The sequence below is a fragment of the Geotrypetes seraphini genome, chromosome 1 (assembly GCF_902459505.1).
Source record: "Geotrypetes seraphini chromosome 1, aGeoSer1.1, whole genome shotgun sequence".
NCBI classification, from domain to species: domain Eukaryota; kingdom Metazoa; phylum Chordata; class Amphibia; order Gymnophiona; family Dermophiidae; genus Geotrypetes; species Geotrypetes seraphini.
The window spans coordinates 23191187-23210430 of NC_047084.1; the positions used below are offsets into that span (position 1 = coordinate 23191187).

The 19244-nt window shown below is 43.1% G+C and overlaps 1 protein-coding gene across 2 annotated transcripts in view; it reads left to right on the top strand.

Annotated features, from left to right (window-relative positions):
• Positions 1 to 19244, top strand: part of PTCD2 (pentatricopeptide repeat domain 2) — a 70750-nt gene that overhangs the window by 27998 nt on the left and 23508 nt on the right. For both annotated transcript variants that reach the window (XM_033929118.1, XM_033929126.1), the window contains exons 5-6: positions 1554 to 1632; positions 13121 to 13212. In XM_033929118.1, the coding sequence (XP_033785009.1) occupies positions 1554 to 1632; positions 13121 to 13212 (171 nt within the window). The remainder of the gene's footprint in view (positions 1 to 1553; positions 1633 to 13120; positions 13213 to 19244) is intronic.

Genomic DNA, 19244 nt, shown 5'->3' on the forward strand with positions numbered 1-19244 from the left:
TCCAGATGTCCACAACACGCTGGGTAAAGAAAAACTTCCTAGCATTCATTTTGAATCTGTCCCCTTTCAGCTTTTCCGATGCCCTCTTGTTCTTCTATGTTCTGAAAGTTTGAAGAATCTGTCCCTCTCTACTCTCTCTATGCCCTTCATGATCTTGTAGGTTTCTATCATGTCCCCTCTAAGTCTCCGCTTTTCCAGAGAGAAGAGCCCCAGTCTCTCCAATCTTTCAGTGTATGAAAGGTTTTCCATGCCCTTAATCATTCGTGTCGCTCTCCTCTGAACCCTCAAGTATTGCCATATCCTTCTTAAGATACGGTGACCAATACTGGACACAGTACTCCAGGTGCGAGCGCACCATTGCCCGATACAGCTGCGGTTGATCAGTTATGGTTTTAGTTTGTGTAGCCATCATGGCAGGGGTCCTTTACTAACAGTCCATGCGAATGCCATTAATACACTTTATTTGTCACAGGATCAATTGCATAAAAAAATGAGCCCAGTGGCAAATAACCCCAAAGCTATTGGAGCAGTTTACATTCAGATACAGTAGGGATTTTTCTGTTCCTGGAGAGCTCAAGATGTAGGTTTGTAGAAAGGATTTGAATAAGGCTTCCCTGGCTCCCAGTCCAATTCTCTAACCATTAGACATCTCCTCCACTCGTGTTAACTTAGCAAGAAATCCTGAGCAATAACAATTATGGAAGAATCATTTACTAACAGTTAATAAAAATATTAATACTTTGCATTCTTTGCTATTATAAAATGTAAAGGTTGTATATGTGAAGCTATACATATGCAAATACATTGCATCACCTCCTCATTATTTAAAGTACGCCAATGACTAGAAATTGAAAAGATAAATCTGAGCTAGAGACACAAGGACATATCTCTTCTACCCCTTGCTTCCTGTCTGACATTGAGCAAGTCGCTTTGGGTTTGATTTGCTAGACTTTTCTTCACCATAGACACAGAATTTCTTATCTTATTTATTTATTGGTTATTTAACTACACCACACAAATCTGACTCATAGGGCTAGGAAATTACAAGTTAAAATAAAAGCAATGATAATAACTCCATAATAAGATAGGAAAGTCACGCATTCAGAGTTAGTTCACAAAACAACATCACAACATGGCATAAAAACAAAATCATTAAAAAAATATATATATAACCCATGGGCTCCTTTTACAAAGCTACACTAGCAATTTCCGTGCGGCAAATGTGACAAAGCCCATTCAATTCCTATGGGCTTTGTTGCATTTGCTGTGTGAGTATTGCTAGCACTGCTTTCTAAAAAGAGCCCTGTGTGAGAAAAATTCAGTAAATGGAGCCGCACTTTGCAAAACTCTAGAACTGGATAATAATAAGAGTGTTCTTTTTTGTCTTTACCTTTGGAAATGTTGATGGTGCCCAGGTATCAGACATTTTCTTACCAACCATAACCCTTGTATATTCTGTAGTATTACAGCATATTGCACTTTGTTTAGGATAAATGTGGTCAAATGCATCAAAATTATTTTGCTCACTTAGTTACTGTTCTGTCATCTTCCAGGCACTGAAAGGCTTCTTTTCAGATTGTACATCATTCAATATTTTGATGGATATGGCATTTTCAAAGGGTCACTATGAACGTAAGTGTTATTAAAATCCATTCCTTAACAGTATGGGACACTGAAATGTGAATACCTAGTCAAGATGAAGTGAGAACAAAAGTATGTATGTAAATCTGACTAAATAATTATAAATGCCATGCAGTTGATTGACCAAAGCAAAACTAAAGACCAAATATACTAACTATTTTCTTAATACACACAATGCCAACAACTTTTTGGTACCTCTGGCTCTATGTGGACATTTTGAGAATGGTTTTATAAATGCACACTCACTTTTCATGCCAGATTTTCAAAGTGAAAGTATGCAGTGAGCTTATATATATACCTGCTATTTGGGGTACACACATTTTCTGATTTAAATTGCTTATGGAGGGAAATTTTCTATAAAGGGTGACTTGTATTTTAAGACACCTATTTAAAGCCTGTTTGTAAAGACAAGTAGGCACATAATTGTGTAAGTGGCAGATGTGGACAGTACACCTGCTCTAAAGGTGGTGCAAATATCCGGCTAATGTTTGTCAGATATGCGTGTAATGTACATGAATGCATGTGTGTTCTATCTGTGCTCCACCCCTGTGCATGCCAACTGGCAAAGTTCATACCAATCGTATGCTTTTGTACTGGTCAGTGTTTTATAAGAGATCTCTTAAACCTGATACTGTGTTCATAACAAATTGCTAATAAGGAGAGAAGCTACTTAACCTATCATGTCTTGTAATTAGACCTGATGTACAGAACAGGAAAATCACCTCCACAAGCCAATCACAAGCAAACAAACAGTGGAGATGTTCAAAGAAAAAGGTGTGCCAATTTGTTTCACAACTCTGCTTTATTCACTCAACAATTTGACATGTACATGTTTTGGACCTTCTGGCCTGCATCAGAAGTCTACAAACCATTGACACACAAACATAGTTAAACAAAAATATTTAAAACAAATTATATGTACATATTCATATAAAGCACAATAATAAAAAAAATTGATAAATTACTTCTAAAAACCTTAAGATAACATAAAGTCAACCAGATAAATACAATGGTATTCCACATGCATTCTTTCAAATCTATAAGCATAATATGACCATTGTAGTTATCTGTTTATGTTTTATCTTCTTTGTGATTTATATGATTATTTTATCTTTATGTGAACGATATGATTATTAAAATTGACTGGTTGATTTTATGTTATCTTAAGGTTTTTAGTTGTAATTTTATCAAGTTTTTTGTTATTGTGCTTTTATATGAATATGCATACAATTTATTGTAAATATTTTTGTTAACTATGGTTTGTAGACTCCTGATTCAGGCTGGATTGGCCAAAACATGTACATATTGAGTCGTTGAGTGAATAAAGCAGAGTTGTGAAACAAAACAGCACATCTGTTTCTTTGGACATCTCCACTGTTTGTTTGCTTGTAATTAGACCCAACATCCATGTTGCCGCTGTTATCTCTTATTATGTAAGGAAACTTGTAAATTCTAACCTCATTATGTATGTTAACCTATAAACTCCCAACTCTTATGTACCGTTTATACTCGAATATATGATGATCGAATATATACTCGAATATAAGGTACCCTTCCCCCCAAAAAAAAGGAGGAAAAAAGATGACTGGGGGGGGTTAATCTTCATATGCCCTGCCCTGCCAGGTTCTGTACCCAGCCCCTTCACTTCCTGCCAGGCTCTCTACCATATCCCCCCTCCCTCTGCCAGGCTCTTCACCCTGTCCCACCTCCCTGGCTTGTATCCTGTCCCCCCCTCTCTCTCCCAATGTCCTGCAGGCCTCCATTGAGCCAGCCTTGGACCTGGTGGTCGAGTGGTAGGCCGGAACAGGAGGGACCTCTCCTGTCCTGGCTAACTCCTATGAGAACCGGTGGTAGCCATTCAGCAAGCAGCTCGGCACCAGGCAGGGGCACAAAAAGCTCACTCCTGCCAGGTACACCGCTGGACCGCCAAAACTCGCAGCAGCCTTTCAGTGGGCTCAGCATGGGGCATGAGTACAGAAAGCTCACTCCTGCCCAGTACGCCGCCCAGTACACCAAGGATTCAAAAAGGTACTTGGGGGAGGCAGGAGGGAGGTAAAAAAAAAATTGTCAGTGTTGGCCAGGACAGGAAACAGGGGAGTTCCCTCCTATCCCGGCCCACCAGGTCATATAGCAGACCTGCAGAGGCCTGCAACAAGTCAGGGAGGAGGATGGGTAGGCACTGACCCAAATATAAGATGAGACCCCCCTCCCATTTTTGGCCCCAAAATTTCATCTTGTATTTAAGTATATACAGTATGTAAATCTTTAATATATATGTAAACTTGTAACCCATTCTAGGCTCTTCTGAGAGGACGAACTTTAAAACTGAGCAAATAAATAAAATATAATTGCTACCAATGTTGGCATATACTTTACCACTTAAAGTATAAATAATAATAATAATTTTATTTCTTATATACCGCTATACCCTAAGTTCGAAGCGGTTTACAGTGAAGTCGTGTCTTTAGAGAGTACAGTGTTAACAGAAGGATACAGGATAATACAAAGTGAGCAGGTACTGGGTGATACAATAAGGTACGAAATATTAACACGATAAACAGTTACAGTATGTTTACAATGAGGTACAGGGTACTGGGATGTTTACAAAAGGTACCAGATATTAACAAGAGAACAGTTACAGGATGTTTACAGTAAGATACAGGAAAGTACAAGGTGAGTGGGTACTGGGGTGATTACAGTAAGGTTCAAGATATTAACAAGAGAACGGTTACAGGATGTTTACAATCAGATACAGAATGTTATACTAAGTTATAGGATGATACAATATGAACAGTTACTAGGGGTCAGTGCTGTTTACAGCTAGATATATATGATGAGCGTAAGAGAGGTACAGCATTAGACGTTGGGGGAGGGGAGGGCTTTCGAGGCGGTTTATAATTGGTAGGGGGAGAGTTTAGGTGGTGTTGAAGAGGCGGGTCTTCAGAGATTTTCTGAAGTCCGCATATGATGTGGCTTTCTAGTATTGGTTTTGCTAGCCATGTGTTCAGTTGGGCTGCCTGGAAAGAAAGCATTCTGTTTAGGTACTTCTTGTAGTGACATGATTTCAGGGATGGGTAAGTAAAGAGGTTTGTTCTGCGGGAGGTCTTTTTTGGGCAGTAGGTGAGGAATTGGGAAGCTAGGTAGGTTGGTAGCATCCCGAAGATCGCTTTGAAGCTGATGCAGGCAAACTTGAAAAGTATTCTGGATTCTACTGGTAACTAGTGGAGTTTTTGGAGGTATGGAGAGATGTGTTCCCATTTCTTGAGTCCGAAGATGAGACGGACGGCAGTGTTTTGGATTAATCTTAGCTTTTGGAGGGACTTTTTGTATGCTCCCAAAAATATTATGTTGCAGTAGTCCAGAGTACTGAAGATGGAGGCTTGTACTAGTAGACGAAAGAATGATTCATCGAAGAATTTTTTGATGGTGCGAAGTTTCCATAGGGTAGAGATACATTTTTTGAACATTAGATCAGTGTGTTTTTCTAGTGTTAGGTGTCTGTCAAGGGTAACCCCTAGTATTTTAATAGATTGATCAATTTCGTAATCTTTGCCATTCATGTGGATCTTGTTATCTTTTATCTGCTCGTTGGGAGAGGCTAGGAAAAATTTGGTTTTTTCTGTGTTCAGTTTGAGTTTGTAGGCCTTCATCCAGAGTTCTATTTGGTTTAGGATATTGGATAGGTAAGTGATGAAACTCGGAGAAATATCGGATAATGGAAGTACGACGGTGATATCGTCAGCTTAAATGTGGAAGGTGAGATTTAAGCTCTGTAATAGGTGTCCCAATGAGATGAGGTAGATATTGAAAAGGGTCGGTGAGAGCGGGGAGCCTTGGGGGAGTCCACAGTTGTTGTTCCAGCTGAAGGAGAGGTTATCATCTTTGAGTACTTGATAAGACCTGAGCTCGAGAAATCCCCGGAACCAGGTAAGGGTGTTTCCTGAGATGCCTATTGACTCTAAACAGTGCAGCATGATGTAGTGGTCAACTAGGTCAAAGGCGCTGCTTAGATCCAGTTGGAGGATCAAAGCGTTGGAGCCTTGACTGAGAAGGGAGTGTAGGAAGTTTAGATGGGAGGCCATTATAGTTTCGGTGCTGAAGCTAGGTCAGAAACCAGATTGGTTGGTATGTAGTAGGTTGAATTTGTCTAAGTATTTGTTTAGGTCAGCATTTACCAGGCCTTCCATTAATTTGGCAGCCAGAGGGATATTTGTGACGGGTCTGTAGTTGGCGATGTTGTTGGTTGCTTCTTTTTTGTTCTTTTTATAGGGTTAATAATAATTTGGCCTAGGTCTTCTGGGAATTTCCCGATGGATAATTGTAGATTGGTCCAGCTTAGAAGGTCGGTTTTGAAGCTAATAGGGGCAGATTTCATCACGTTGGGGGGGCAGGGGTCTAATTTGCAGTAAGATTTTGTATATTTATACACCTGCTTATAAAATTACCTCATGGTGGGCCTAAATTTTAGTGAGGAATATTTAGGTTATCCATTGGGAATAGTGCTCTAACTCTGAAAATAATAAGTACCAACTAATTTTATCAAGGGGGAGTAGAGAATCTTCTGTTTTCAGATTATTTTAAATGAACATGTCTCAGACATTGTACCCTACACCAGGTTACTTTATATAAATCTAAACTACCCAAAGAGAAGCTCCTTGTTCACAGGGGAGTCTGGACAGCCATTCCAGCTGACTGTCCCTGCTGGTCCAGAATCTACAAGGATTCTGGAACCTATGTTAAGTTTAGAGTGGACTTGGGATCCCACCACTTTTCTCTTTTAAGCAAACGTCAAATGACACAGTGAGTTAAGACCATTCCAATTAATGTGAATTCAAAAGCAAGTCTATTTAAAGTCATTTTTAGAGTCCTAATCCACAGTTGCAATCACAGATTAAATTCTTGAACTAACACTGTGCAACAGCAAATATTTTACTACTCTTTTACTTTTCATTCTGGGTAAGCTAAATAAGTTCATACTATAGACTCACAAGCACTTTAAGAGTCTTTGTAGTTGTCTGAGTCCCATCTTACAGCTGATTTGGAGCATATTAGAGAGAAAAAGCTAGAAAGGATGAAGATTTTCAAGATCAGACATCTGATGGTTTTCAGAAACCTACTGTAGAAGAAATTGCTCGTTTCCAGATGCAAAAAATAAGGGACAATTGGGATGGGGAAAGAAAAGGAGAAAAAATTTTGATAGGAGTGAAGGTAGGAGAAGGTAGGTTGATTTTGGGGCCTTGAGAGAACACAGCATAGAGAGAAGGTTTGGAGTTCATAGGAGGAATATGGAGGGTGGGAGGAGAAAGTGGTCTGAAACTTGGGAAAGGCAAGGCATCTGAAAAGAGATGGGAGATATCCAGCTGTTCTCCTGTTCACATCCTTACTTCTCTTCCCACCACCATTGTTTCTCTTTTTTCCTGTCTTCTCTTATCAGCCAGACATATAAGATCTTCCCCCAGCATTCCATTGGATAGATCAATCTACCTGCTTTTAAATATCAGCAGCAGAGGGAGAACTGCTTTTACACCTAAGCAGTATTGGGACCAACCGCAACTACCAAGAGCCCATAGACCAGATCATGACAGGAGTGTGAGCTCCACACCTCCTGCAGTCCGCTAGGTAGATCAACTGCTTTAACACCTAAGTAGCAGCAAGACCAGCTGCCTATAATAGGAGCCCTTGCCCCGATCCAACCAAGCATGTGAGCTCCTCCCCCTATATCCCGTTTAAGAGATCAATCTACCTGCTTTAAATATCAGCAGCAGTAGAAAAACAACTGCTTTTACATACAAGCAGCAGCGTGACCTACCGCAACCACCAAGAGCCCACAAACCCAATCCTGCCAGGAGTGTGAACTCTTCCCCCCATGCAATCCGCTAAGAAGATCGACTGTCGGCTCCGGGCGGCTTTCCCGCAGAGAGAATTCTGCATTCACCGTGGGCCTCATCTGGGGCAGCCTCCTTGGAGCGGCTGGGGCACGGGCAGTGTGTCTGGGAGGGAATGCATGGATGGGAGAACATCGCAGGGGAGGAGACATAGGCATCCTGGGACTGTCTGCCAAGTCTCTTCCCTGAAGAAGCCCTTTCTGGAAATGTCAATCGCTCCTCCTAAACTTACTTGCTCCACTTCATCACTGACGCTGAAACCGTGGATTGAAGACAAAGTTTTATTTTATTTTTCTTTCCAGCTTATGATTTATCTTTAATCTTATCTATTGTTTTGCCTTTTGTCTTTGTTTTGTTCTATTTCTATCATTTAAATTTCTCCAGAATTCTACTGTTCAACGGTTCCCCTTCTGCTTCTATTCCTTTCTCTTCTCTATTCTACCTTCCAAAGTATTTAGATCAATGCTGTCTTGTTAAAATGTTTATTTTATTTTTATTTTTCCTCTAACTCTACTTTTCACTTCTCTATTACCCTCCAGGTACTTTAGTTAGATTGTGAGCCTTTGGGACAGTAAGGGAATTTTTCAAGTACCTTTCTTATTTCTAATCTTAATGTATATTTTCTGTAAACCGCTTAGAACCTAACGGATGTAGCGGTATATAAGAAATAAATTACATTACATTACATCATACAAGGCCCCGTTTTTCTGTACCTTGCTCCTCACTTTGTCCTTCCTGGTCTCTCATATCCCCAACCTTGCAAAGATCACATGGTGAGAGGACATGAGAGTGGATGCATATTGAGCCATATTTTCCTCTGCTGCCTGACTGCCTGTTTGAACCATGGGCCGGCTGGTGTCCTGAGTGGTTCAAATCAGCAGACAGAGCTAGGGCAGTAGGGGAGGAGAACACAGACTAACATGTAGCTATCCTCTTCCTCCATGATCAACACAAGGAGAGGGGAGTTCAAATGTACTGCCATTACCTCCAAATCCAATTCCTGGTGCCCCAAAGCAATTCTACGGAGACCAGTAAATCCTGCAGGAAGAGACGAATTTTGCAGCCTTTTTATGGCAATTGGCTCAAGGGAGACCAGGGACCGTGCCTATTACATGAAGTCACTTTTATGCCTATCATGCCATCAGAAATATGAATATTGTACAAAATTCCATAGATTCTTTATATTAATGTGCTTTTTCTTTGAAAATTAGCTTAAAATCTGCAAAACTCCTTTAACTGTTCTTCCCACAGAATCAATGTGACTGAAGGATAATGTGGTATCTAACAAAATCAGGAAATCTTCCACTAAATCATACAAAAAACCCCACTGGTATCGAGAAATAGAACTGTAAGGTCTACTTATTTATTTTATTTTTTTATAAGTTGAAAAGCCTCAGAATATGGATCTATGGATCCAATTTGGGTTATATCCTGAATATATTCACTGGCTCCTTCCTGCTCATGTCACAGGCAAAACCTATAGGGTTTTGCCTGTGACATGCGCAGGAACCAGTGAATATAATCTCGATATAACCTGAATTGGGTACTTAGCTCCATATTCTGAGGCTTTTCACCCTATAAAAAAATAAAATAAGTAAATCTTACAGTTCTATTTCTTTTTTTTTTTTTTTTTTTTTTATTTATAAAATTTACACATTTATTGTCAAGCATATCATCTTGTACAGAAAGTGAGATCAAGAAAACATAATAATATTATTTACTCTCAAACCTGAAAGCAATTCAAAATAATAAAGAAAATATACATCCTAACTTAATCACACACTAGTCCTCGAATTAAGATCCAAGATTAACGATAAGAGTAGATATTAAATTAAAGTAAAACGTTTTAACAAGAAAAATCACTTAAACTACTACTGAGAGGTGAGCTAATTATTATCACAATGGTACAGATGGTTCTACAGACTCAAGACGTTTCGCAGAAAGGAAAGTAGTCAAATGAGCTGGATCTACAAATACATATTTCAAGGAACGGTATCTTATGACACATTTACAAGGATACCGAGATAAGAAAAAATAGACCCCCTATTTGAGTCACTCCTGGTTTTAACATTAAGAATTCCCTTCTTCTCTTCTGAGTCTCTCTCGAGACATCAGGAAATATCTGGATATGAAACCCCAAAAAGTCCTTGGCCCTATTTTTAAAGAAAAGTTTAAGAATCCAATCCTTGTCTGGGGCCAAAGCCACAGTCAATAAGAGAGTGGCTGGAATAGCCAATTCTCTATCTGATTGCTCTAACAAAGTGGAAACGTCCAAGGGTTCTTTCTGTGGTATTCCTTCATCTTCTTTCTTTTGAGGATCCTGATTTCTTATAGGTAAATAGTAAACCTTTGTAAGAGGTGGTAAAGCATTTTCAGGTATTTTAAGGATTTCCAGAAAGTATCGCTTTATCATATCTCGTTGAGAAATTGATAATACTTTAGGAAAATTAATTAATCGCAAATTATTAATCCGAATATTGTTATCTAAAGCTTCCAATTTTCTCTGTATAATCGTATTGTCTTTAACAAATAAATCTTGGTTACTCTTAATTGTTTTTAAGTTCTTCTTTTCTTCTTGGATATCTAATTTCAGTGATACAGTCTCTTCCTTTAAAGTTTTTATCTCTTCTTTCTGGATTTGTATTTCTTTGTCCAAATTTTTTACCTGTAAGTTAAGGGCATTTCCAAAATTGGACACTAAGTCCCAGAGAGAATCTAGGGTGACTTCAGAAGGTCTAACAGGAGAAACAAAAATTGGTTGTGTCATTAATAAGTGTTCACTCGGCTGTTTTACCTCTCCGGAGCCTTGATCCCCTTTAGCTGGAGTTGTTCCTACTGCCGGTTTTCCTAAAAGGAATAACTCACTTTCAGTTTCAGCTGTCTTCAATTGCAAGCCCTCCGACATGCTGGCCTCTCGAGAGAAAAACACTTCCTCCTCCGGCATGCTCTCCTCTCGCGGTGAGCTTGCTCCCAGCGGCAACGGCTGCAGGGGCGGTGACCTTACGTCGGGGCTCAGAGAGACTTCTAGCCCAAGGGAGTTCGCCGCGGCACTACTCTCTGCCGGCGCTCCCAGCGGGCGATTCCCCGACGAAACCTGCTCACTCAAAAGACGCCTAAAAATGGCATCCACTGCAGGCAGAGGGGTCTCCGAGCGTCGGGAGGCACCACCGACGCTTCTTCCCCTTCTCTTAGGCATTTTTCCAAAGGTAAGCGAGACACTCGTAGGCGTCTACTCAGCAGCAGCAAGCGGCAGCCATCTTGTTACAGTTCTATTTCTTAATACCAGTGGGAGGAGGTTTGTTTGATTTAGTGAAAGATAATGTGGACATTTATATTAGGATCCTATTCTCACTTCTTTAGCAGTACTATCCATTTTCATAAAATACTTGTTTATAGAACAGCATTAAGAGTCATAAGACATTTCCAAACTCATGTTGAGAGGCAGTGGTTCAATTTACTCAAGATTTTCTAGAAATTTTTATGGATCATAGGGCATTGAGAAGGGAAATCTTAGAAGATAAGGCTTTTTTTGTGTTGTTCTTGTTTTGAGGTTTAGGATTGAGCTCATGGATTTTTTTTGTTGTTGTTGTTTTTTTTTATCCCAACCAAATATACATTGCTGTCCCAATGTGTAGACTGGACTCTGTAGCTCAACTAATAGTACTGGTCAGGGTTGGGCACATTATGGATGTAATACACTGAATCCTAAGACAGGTGCTAAGGCAGTTGTTGCTACTGTGGTATCTTGGCTCAGACTTAAAGAGTAACAATGAGAGAACAACTCAGCAGAACCCCCCCTGGATCTAGCATCCTAATAAACTTGAAACTTGTAGTGTTACCTGATTATGTTATCTAGAGTGAGACATATGAAAAGAAGTGGGGGGAAATATAAAAAGTTACTTCTGATATTTTATAGACAAGTTATTGATAACTACACTTTTGCTAGATGATGGCCTGGAACAGGGGTGTTCAACCTTTTGGCTTCCCTGGGCCGCATTGGCCGAAAAAAATGTTTCTGGGGCCGCACAAACGTTAAAACACTGCAGCAAGACAGAGGTGGGAGCCAGCAAGACAGTAAACACCCGGGGGCAGCAGAGGAAAACACTGCATCGCCCTCGACCAGGGCCGCACAAAATACTTCATGGGGCCACAGGCTGGACACCCCTGGCCTAGAACAACATTTTTATACTGTCTATACCAAGAACTCATCTAATTGAAATAGGGAAAGAGTTCCACAAAGAGGGAGTAGCTAGATTAAAAGGTTGATTTCTTTAGAAGATGTTCCAATTAAACTATTCACTTGAATAAATTAGAATTACCCTCTTTTGCATTGAGTAAAGATGCATCATGGTCATAAAACAGTAAAATCAAAAATATAAGGACATTGCTCATATAAAAAGTTAAAACACAAGGGGCTCCTTTTACTAAGCTGCGCTAGCGGTTTTAGTGTGCGCTAGACGCTAATGCCTCCATTGAGCTGGCGTTAGTTTTTGGCATGCGGCAATGTAGCGCGCGCCAATAACGCTAGCGCACCTTAGTAAAAGGAGCCCACGATCTTAAATTTAATTTTAGCAGCAATCGGCCACCCATGCAAATGTTGAAAAACTGGAATTACCCTATCAAATTTAGAGTTACCCAAAATGATCTTCACCGCTGTACTTTTAAATAAATGATGATGGAACAAAGATGATTTTGCAACACTATATAATAATTTGGATAATGATCCATGTGTTTGTTACTAGAATGAAAGTTTCTATAAGTCATTAAAGTTTCTATAAGTTCTCCAGTAATAGCAATGATTGACTCTGAGGTTACACAAATACTGTAGTTACACAAATACTGAACTTATCAGATGATTCACTTGAGAACATCTATCCAAGGCAGAGTCTAAACATAAACCATAGATTGTAAAGGAATTCATTTATCCTCCAGGTTTAGGGAACAAGAATACTTGTAGTATGAACTGATTTGGAATTAAATTGTTCCTCTCGTAATACAGCTGTCCAGTAGATGGTGCAAATTCACTATTTATCAATATGCTTTATAGATCAGTGTGTTTTGGGCCATGACAACCCAGTTTTGAAACATTGATAAAGAGTCTAAGCCCTAGTATCTGTGATGTGTGCCATTTGAAAAGCTGACTTAAGAAGATATTGTCTTTAAGGCCGCTCACCGTTTTGGTTGACTTTGCTCTTTCACCACCATCATTGCAAACCAGCTAAGAAAGCTAGCCCACCACAGGAGCAGATTGCTCTTGAAGGGGCAGCTTAAAAAGAGAGGATTATTTTGGGGACTCGGTAAACAAGCAGAATGAATTGACCACACAAATGGGTGACCTCAGCAAACATTAGCTTAGAATCAGCTCACTGAAAGACCTAAGTCTTTCTGAGTATGCACAGAAGTTCCATGCAGTCCCTCCTTCCACTGTCAAGCAAACCGTCAAGCATTATGCTGCTTAAGGAACTCATTGACACAGTTCAGAGTGTCTGTTTACATTTGCAGGTTTCTTTTGTTAGCTGGTGGGATCTGCCATTTCATAGTTCTTTTGACCTGTTAAATAAATGAATAAAATCTGCTCCTTTTGTCTTTTGCAGGAGCATTAGAGGTGCTGATAGAAATGAAAAACCAAGGAATAAAATTTAGTTGCGATACATACATACTTGCCTTTGCAACATGCTACAAACTGGTAAGCAGATGTTTGTAGTTTTTAGGAAACTGTTATTGTAAAACAGCAGTACCAGCTCTCCTTTGGCCTTATATCTGGATCACTATTTTCCATGTCATAATCTATTTATTTCATATATTTTTGCACTTTCAGATTAAACATAAAGGCCCGGATTCTGTATAGGACGCCAGTCTCGGGCGTCCTATACAGAATCGGAACAAAACCCACCCAAAGTAAACCCAATTCTATAACTGACGTCCATGTTGCTATACTTAATTGTGACAAGAGATCTCCCTGCCGCGATTAGTATAGCGGCCGCCAGTTTCCCCAAATACCCCCCTTGACGTTTGCAGCAGGAGAGTGCCCAGCCCCTCCTGCCGACAGAACCCGTCCCCCCTAAGATCGCTGGCAGGAGGGTACCCAATCCCTCCTGCCAGACCTCCCCCCCCCGTCGACATGCCCCCCCTGATGATCACCAGCAGGAGAGTGCCCAACTCCTCCTCCCGACAGAACCCGCATCCCCGAAGATCGCCAGCAGGAGGGTACCCAACCCCTCCTGCCAGACCCCCCTCCCCAACAACATGACTCAATTGCCCTCCCCGGACCCCCCCCCAACGGCCTCTCGAAGATCGCCTGCCAGAGGGTGCCCAACCCGTCCTGCCAGACACCCCCCCCAACAAAACCCCCACCCCGGAACCCCCCCTCAGGCTTACCTGCAAGTTGGCCGGACGGGTCTTCGCACCGTCCAACCAGCAGGCCTGCCTCTGTCCAAATGAGGCGGGCCCGCCCATCCCCTGCCTAACCCACAGGATCCTAGGGCCTGATTGGCCCAAGCGCCTAAGACCCCTCCTATAGCAGGAGGTCCAGCTGTTCCTCCTGTGGTCCATGCTCGAGTGAGTCATTCGCAGGATTGAGAGACAGCCAGGATTGATAGTCATAGTGGCCCTGATTGGCCCCACAGTTCGTGGTAGGCTGGATCTAGAAGGCCGACAGCCTCAGGCTACTGGTTCAAGTGGACCTTCTCACTCAGGGTCTAATTTCTATTGAGAATCCAGAACCATTTGGGTTTACAGCATGGTTCTTCAGTGGGTGGCCCTGATGAGCAAGGGATATTTGAACATTGTAGTCATCCCTTTGCTCAGAGCTAAGCAGCCATCCATGGTAGCAGCTTATGCTAAGACCTGGAAGTCCTTTCAGCATTGGTGCGCTGTAGAGGAGGTAGAGCCCTTCTGAGCTCCAGTTTCAGTAGTCTTGGACTTTTTGCAGGAGGGACTTCAGAAAGGCCTATCAGTCAGTTCACTGAATGTGCAGATAGCAAACTCCTAAGTGACCATAATTATAAATAATAATAAGCATAATATTGATATACTGTTTTAACTGGAAAGCTCAAAATGATTACTTATCTTCTTCTTTTATATATATAAAATCGGAGGTATGTATGTGTGTATGTATGTATGTGCCGCGATCACGCAAAAACGGCTTGACCGATTTGAATGAAACTTGGTATGCAAACACTACCTGGGCTGATATGTTCTGGGAGTCTCGCGGCCCACCTGCACACGTGGGCGGAGCTACAAACAGATAAGCAGATATCACCCTTTCATGTCAATGGAAAAAATGTAAAAAGCTGCCATTCTCACAGTAATTCAAAAACGGCTTGACCGATTTGAACGAAACTTGGTATGCAGATCCCTCACTACCTGGGGTGATATGTTCTGGGGGTCTCTCGGCCCACAACTCTATGTTGCTTGCTCAAGGGTGGGTTCACCCAACAATTTATATGTTCTTGCTCCTGGAGGTGAAACTAAAAATTTTGTTTATTATCACGTTTTGCGTTAGTTGTATTGTATTCATTTTGTCAAATATTTCACATTATAATTTGAATATTGTACTTTTTATTAAGCTGTAAAACAATAATTTCATTCACCACTATAAAGTATCTTTATTTGAATCCATTTACAGTGCTATTGCTATAATTAAATACCCGTGCAACGCCGGGTCATCAGCTAGTACAGAAATAAGTTGCACAATTCAGCAATTACAATAACTTAGAAAGCTACAGTATTGATTCTCTTGCAGCAAATGCTCCGAAGCCCATAAAAATTGAATGGGCTGTGGTGCATTTGCCGTGGGGGAGTTCCTATCTTGGCTTTGTAAATGTAGACTTAAAAGAAAGATTAAAGAGCTAATATAAATGTTTCCTGAATTTCAGATAATCTAGTTCGCATAGCACAGAGTTTCATAAATTTAGTATCACTGTGCCTAAAAATGTTTTGTGCACAAGTTGAATTCTAAAAGTCAGAACTGATGGTAAGTTAAGTTGTTCACGTGTATTGTCCTCTTACATCTTAAAAAAACAAGAAGGCAATCTGTCCACTAGATCCACCATGTAGGAAAACAGAATCAGATCAAACAAGATCCAAATGAAAGGTCTTTATCAAAAATACTCCCAGGAACACAGAAATGTGCCCGACATGGCCACGTTTCACCTATATGGCTTTGTCAGGGGCAAACTAAAACCAAAAGGAAACCAGAAATAAAAACCACAATTAATAAAATGAGACATTCATGATAAAATATCATTCAAAAACCTGTGTTAATACATAATTAATAATAAGAGACACTGGAGATAAATATAAATTGCATGTATACTTTCTACCAACTTAAACATAATATGTACATTTAAAAAAGTGTTTATTGCAGGTTTCCAGGTCTTACTGTGTCTTGTCAGTTAGAAACTGACTTTCCAGCCACCATGCTGTGGCTTTCTTCAGGGTATGCTGTGAGGTTTGCAGTTTGTCTTTGTAAATTGATTGGGAACAGGACAGTCCTTTGGTCACCAATTTGAATTTTGGTGGGAAAGTCAGCACTTTTACACAAATATAATAATTATATATAATTTTTGACACATTATATTCTGTATAAGAATATTGAATTGTGTGGAATATGCACATATTTATACCAATTTAGGAGCAAGCGTAAATGTTTGCATCAGAATTTGCACACTACAGGAATTAGTTTGGGTTGTCTGCTTTTAAAATGCACATGGGCATCTATGTTGCCTCTATAAAATGATATTTAGTGCAATTCAAATTAGTGCTTGCCAAAGATTGGGCCTCTATAAAATGGGCATCTTTCTTGGACGTGTTGCATAAGCATCCTGTTACAAACTCCAACCCAGGGTGTGTAACCAAACACATTGTCTGCTGCTTTTAGTATAAAGGCCTTATTTTTGAAACTGCCAATATTGATAGAAAGTCTTTGGCAAATTTCTACCCACAGGGTTTACACTGAATTTCAAAGTGAATGACATGTTTATTCCAAGAAACTTACCCACGCACATTTACACCTGATAACTTTTTTTTTCTGAATCAAAAATGTTTTTGTTTCTGAATTACCGTATTTTCACGCAAATAACACGCACCCGTATAAAACGCGCACACGGATATAGCGCGCAGAAATCACGATGATTTGCACAAAAACTTTGATATACCGCGCTCACGGGTATACCGCGCATGCTGCCCGACGCTCCTTTCGCCCGCCCTGACTTTCCGTGCGCTGTCCCGACTCTCCGTTCACCCCCCCTGACTTCCGTGCACTGTCCCCCCTTGAAGGTCTGTCCCCATCCTGAAAGCCTGATGCCCCCCCCCCCGACGTCCGATACATCCCTCTCCCCCCCCCCGAAGGACCGCCGACTCCCCAACAATATCGGGCCAGGAGGGAGCCCAAATCCTCCTGGCCACGGCGACCCCCTAACCCCACCCCGCACTACATTACGGGCAGGAGGGATCCCAGGCCCTCCTGCCCTCGACGCAAACCCCCCTCCCCCCCAAGAACCTCCGACCGCCCCCCAGCCGACCCGCGATCCCCCTGGCGACCCCCACGACCCCCCCACCCCCCTTCCCTGTACCTTTGGTAGTTGGGCCAGAAGGGAGCCCAAACCCTCCTGGCCACGGCGACCCCCTAACCCCACCCCGCACTACATTACGGGCAGGAGGGATCCCAGGCCCTCCTGCCCTCGACGCAAACCCCCCTCCCCCCCAAGAACCTCCGACCGCCCCCCAGCCGACCCGCGATCCCCCTGGCGACCCCCACGACCCCCCCACCCCCCTTCCCCGTACCTTTAGTAGTTGGCCGGACAGACGGGAGCCAAACCCGCCTGTCCGGCAGGCAGCCAACAAAGGAATGAGGCCGGATTGGCCCATCCATCCTAAAGCTCCGCCTACTGGTGGGGCCTAAGGCGCGTGGGCCAATCAGAATAGGCCCTGGAGCCTTAGGTCCCACCTGGGGGCGCGGCCTGAGGCACATGGTCGGGTTGGGCCCATGTGCCTCAGGCCGCGCCCCCAGGTGGGACCTAAGGCTCCAGGGCCTATTCTGATTGGCCCACGCGCCTTAGGCCCCACCAGTAGGCGGAGCTTTAGGATGGATGGGCCAATCCGGCCTCATTCCTTCGTTGGCTGCCTGCCGGACAGGCGGGTTTGGCTCCCGTCTGTCCGGCCAACTACTAAAGGTACGGGGAAGGGGGGTGGGGGGGTCGTGGGGGTCGCCAGGGGGATCGCGGGTCGGCTGGGGGGCGGTCGGAGGTTCTTGGGGGGGAGGGGGGTTTGCGTCGAGGGCAGGAGGGCCTGGGATCCCTCCTGCCCGTAATGTAGTGCGGGGTGGGGTTAGGGGGTCGCCGTGGCCAGGAGGGTTTGGGCTCCCTTCTGGCCCAACTACCAAAGGTACGGGGAAGGGGGGTGGGGGGTCGTGGGGGTCGCCAGGGGGATCGCGGGTCGGCTGGGAGGCGGTCAGAGGTTCTTGGGGGGGAGGGGGGTTTGCGTCGAGGGCAGGAGGGCCTGGGATCCCTCCTGCCCGTAATGTAGTGCGGGGTGGGGTTAGGGGGTCGCCGTGGCCAGGAGGGTTTGGGCTCCCTTCTGGCCCGATATTGTCGGGAAGTCGGCGGTCGTTCGGGGTGGGGGTGCGAGTGGTCCTGCCGGGGGGGGGGGGATGTATCGGACGTCGGGGAGTCGGCCGGGCAAGAGGGCTTGGGCTCCCTCTTGCTCCGATCGTGGATGCGGGTGCGGATGGGAGCGCGTGCGAGCGGTCGTTCGGGGTGGGGGTGCGTGCGGTCCTGCTGGGGGGGTGAATCGGGCGTCGGGCGGGGTGGGAACTATGTTTTAAAACTTTGGTATACCGCGCTCACGCATATAACGCGCGAGGGGTATGCGCGGTAGGTAAAAACGCGTATAACGCGCGCGTTATATGCGTGAAAATACGGTAAAGAGCTCCGACGGGGAGTGTGTGGGGGAAACCCCCCACTTTACTGCATCGTGTTCGCGCTGCCGTTGGGGGGAGGTGCAACCCCCACATTATAGAGAAAACGAAACTTTTCCTGAAAAAAATCGGAAAACGTTCCGTTTTCTCTAAAATGCAGGGTTCCAACCCCCCCCAAATCCCCCCCCAACAGCAGCACAAACACTATGCAGTAAAGTGGGGGGGTTCCCCACTCACACCCCGCTTCGGAGCTCTTTAACCGCGGCGCACTTCTTTCTTGCGCCGAATTGTCCGCGCTGGCTTGTTGGTGCGCTGGTGTCTCATGTGCGACAGACTATGAACCGAAAATTCAAAACTGTGTAGGTGCAAACCCCTCCCCAGTCTGCTCCCAGTAATATTCTCCAGACTACAGCTATACTTATGCATGCACAAGTTTATCTGCATATAAAACAAGCAATTTTGTAAAAAAACACTTTATTTTATTTATTTATTCAATTTTCTATACCATTCTCCCAGGAGAACTCAGAACGGTTTACATGAGTTTATTCAGGTACTCAAGCATTTTTCCCTGTCACAATCTCTCTAATGTACCTGGGGCAATGGGTGGATTAAGGACTTGTCCAGAGTCACAAGGAGTAGCGTGGGTTTGAAACCATAATCCCAGGGTGCTGAGACTGTAGCTTTAACCACTGCACCACACTCTCCCCACTTCTGCTGCTGGGACACTGTTTTGCCCACATAAATTATCCTCCACTGTGTGAACTAGCAGCAAATCAGCCTGTGTTATTGCAGTCATACAA